This window comes from Cystoisospora suis (genome assembly GCF_002600585.1).
Source record: "Cystoisospora suis strain Wien I chromosome Unknown contig_1128, whole genome shotgun sequence".
In the NCBI taxonomy this organism is placed as follows: domain Eukaryota; phylum Apicomplexa; class Conoidasida; order Eucoccidiorida; family Sarcocystidae; genus Cystoisospora; species Cystoisospora suis.
This window is the reverse complement of record NW_027153929.1, coordinates 32,880-36,075: the sequence shown is the minus strand read 5'-3', so window position 1 is coordinate 36,075 and position 3,196 is coordinate 32,880. Positions and strand designations below refer to the sequence as shown.

Here is a 3,196-nt window from a genome sequence, read left to right as displayed (position 1 = left end):
GACCGACGCTTGTGCCGCTGGCCCTTGTAGGGAAAAACAGTTCTGAATTTCGCAGGTTTGGCCTAAACCGTCTGAATCAGTCTCCTGCCCCTACGGGTATGTACACACCCGCCAGTCCCGTTGAGTGCTCTCCACGACAGGACATGTAGCATTCGCCAGCAGCGCAAAGAGCCACGAGCGCGCTGATAAAAGGAACAGCCATTCACAGCTGAAGCCTGTTTAGATTTCACCGGTCAACCACAGCAGCCTCAACCAACAGTAGTGGTGCAAGAGTCTGCCCCGCGAAGAATCTGGCTTCTGTCTTGCAGGAGCTGGTTTTGCCTTCGGTGCTGTCGGAGCAGCGACGCTCGCGCCCTGCCGGTGGAGCCGCCACCGGGCCGGAGGTCGCCTGCTCTCCAAGCGCAACGGATGTGAGCATGTGGTTCGGCGTGACTAGGCAAGACCCTCGTCTCAAAGAGCACGGAGCGACGTCGACGCGGCTGCAGTCCAGCATTGGATCTCCACTACAATTTTTCTTTTCTACCCCCCCCCATTTCGTATCCTCCCTCTGTTAGATTTCCTCGTTTCGTGTGAGCCCGTGCTGTCAGGAGCGGACGGCATTTTGTCCAGGGGGCCAAGCACCTCGTCGGAATGTCCTTTTTCTCGAAGCTTCTTTCGTTCTTCTCGCGTTCCGGCTCTTTCGTCTCTCCCTCGAATAACTCTGCTGGCAACATGGTTCCATTGGCTGACGCGGCTGCTGTTCTTCACTCCGCCCTCTCTGCGCGCCGCCGCGCGCGTGCTGGGGCGGAGGAGAACTTTGTGTTCTCTCCGTTCTCCATCTTGATGGTCTTTGCTATGGCATTAAAGGGAGCAAGCGGCCCTACTCTGTTAGAAATGCAACGCTTTTTATCTTTGAAGCACCTTCCCCCGGTTCCCAAGCTTAGCTCGGAAGGGCACAGGGGTGACGCGCCAGTCCTTGAGTTGGTGAACCGGATCTACGTGCATGATGACATTGCGACGAATCAGTTTTTCTTGGATTATGCAAAAACTTTGAAGGAAGAAGGAGAGAAAACAGAGGCTAAAGCTATTTCCTTTGAAGAGCCACAGATTGCAGCGGATGAGATCAACAGCTTTGTCGCGCAGCAGACTCGCGACCACATAAAGGATCTGGTGACGCCAAACGATGTCGGCCCCCTCACCCGACTAGTTCTTGTGAGCGCGATGTATTTCAAGGCTGCTTGGGCAAGTCCTTTCAATGAATACGAGACGCAAAAGGGCACTTTTCATGGACTAAAAGATGGAAAGCCCGTTGATCAGGAGGCGGACATCATGCATGTGACTCTGAAGAACTCGCCACATATCATGCTGGTGAACAACAGGGTCAAGGCTATCGCGATTCCATACAACGACGACAACACATTCATGTACATAGTGCAGCCCAGCGATTTCAAGGAGCTGGACACTCTCTTTGACTCTAAGAGCAAGGAGGAAGGTGAGAGGGGGTTCCAGGACTCGACGGGGTGCTTGAGAGCGTCTGCAGCTGCGTCCGTACTGCATCTGATTTCGTGTTTATCTTCACTTAGTATCAGTCCCAATGCACAACGCGCGCGTACTCGTGTGTAGGCACCTGTGCGTGCGTGAGCGCGTGTATCCTGTTCGTCAACTCTGTCACTGACTGCACGTGAGAAAGTTTCTTGTTCTTTTTCTGTGCGTTGTCCTACTTGATCGTGTCTGGAGGCTCTCTGTTACCGCTGATTGGATGTGTGGAATGCTCTGTGATGATGTTTTTTCTCAGGAAAGCTCTACATGGAGGACTTAGTAGTGCAGATGAACAGTGACGAACAGACGGCGCAGTCGTGGGGAACACACGTACAGTTGAGTCTTCCGAAGTTCAAGTTGAATTCCAACACGAATCGGGAAGATTTGATTCCCATATTCAGAGACGATTTAGGGATGAAAACTGTCTTCGACTCTCAGGAGGCGGACTTCAGCAAAATTACGGGAGGCAGAGATCTTTTTGTCTCGTCCTTTGTCCACGCCGCCGACGTCGCTGTTGATGAGAAGGGAACTGTGGCCACGTCTGCAACAGCCATGGGCATGATGTTGAGAATGGCTATGAGGCCTTCACCGACGGTCTCCCTAGATATTGACGGACCGTTTGCTTTCCAGATCCGATATAGCCCACCTGTCGATGGCCAGACTATGGCCGGAGGACCCAACGATTACATTTTCTACAGCGGACAGATTGTCAGTATAGCTGATGCTCACTGAGCCGAACAGTAAACGCTCATAAGAGATATACACGGTGCTTTTAATATAATTCCGGTGTAGTTTCGGGGTTCTTGCAGCGAATGTCTGCGCGTCAGAATTTTGTGTGTATAACCGGAGTTTGAAGTGAGACGTCGTGTGGTTTCCAGTGGTGCAGAAGTCGCTTCGTGCGGTGGGGGCACGGGAGAAGGCGGAGGTGTGTCAGGAACGACGTGGGGCAGGAGAGACGAGCTGTGTGGTGTCGTTCATTGGCGTGTTCATCCGGTAGTCCTTGACGGTCTAGTGGCGCCTAGGAACGTAAGTGACGCTCTTCAGACAGGAGTGTCCGTGGTTTTGAACTGTAACGTAACTTGGCGTGGTACTTCTTGGTATCGCTTGGCGAAGTAAGCGTGTATGCAAACTGTAACGGCGAAATGAGCCTTTTCGTAGCCAATGTACAAGGCCGGGGCAGTCGCTTGTGTATTGTGACCAGATACCGCGACTGTAAGCTCTGTTGTGGAGCTCTTCCGTTATCGTCCTTGTAATTCTTGAGCCTCGTTACGGACGCTAACACGTGCCGGAGCTGTCCTGCAGCGCCTGACTAGGAGGCGATCCTCAAATCAGTACGTGGTTCTAAACCCAGCGGCGTGGGCGGCATAAATCAGCTTGCCCCAGGTTGCGTTCACTGTGCCACTTTGGCCTCGAAGGGGCGACGGAATTTTTTTTCAAGGGAGCAATCGAGAGCTCTAGGCATGTCGGTGCAATCAAGTTGCTGCTTGAAGAGGCTGATACTGTAGCACTCGCCACGGGATTAGCTATGCCTTATGCGGGGAGAGGTGCAATGGTCCCGCTCACTGAGCTTTCGGTGGCAGTCGCGCGGTACGGCGAGTGGAGCTCGGGATCGGAGAGGGCTTCGTTTCCTGGCGTGCGAAAAGGGGCACTGACACACAGACAGGCACGACATTGGCGT

General features: G+C 53.3%; 1 protein-coding gene across 1 annotated transcript; it reads left to right on the top strand.

Annotated features, from left to right (window-relative positions):
- Positions 1-405: 405 nt before the first annotated feature.
- On the top strand, positions 406-2,682 carry CSUI_002714 (serine protease). The gene is made up of 2 exons (XM_068062913.1): positions 406-1,471; positions 1,775-2,682. The coding sequence occupies exons 1-2, from the start codon at positions 631-633 to the stop codon at positions 2,248-2,250; spliced, it is 1,317 nt and encodes a 438-aa protein (XP_067925116.1). The 5' UTR covers positions 406-630; the 3' UTR covers positions 2,251-2,682.
- Positions 2,683-3,196: the final 514 nt, after the last annotated feature.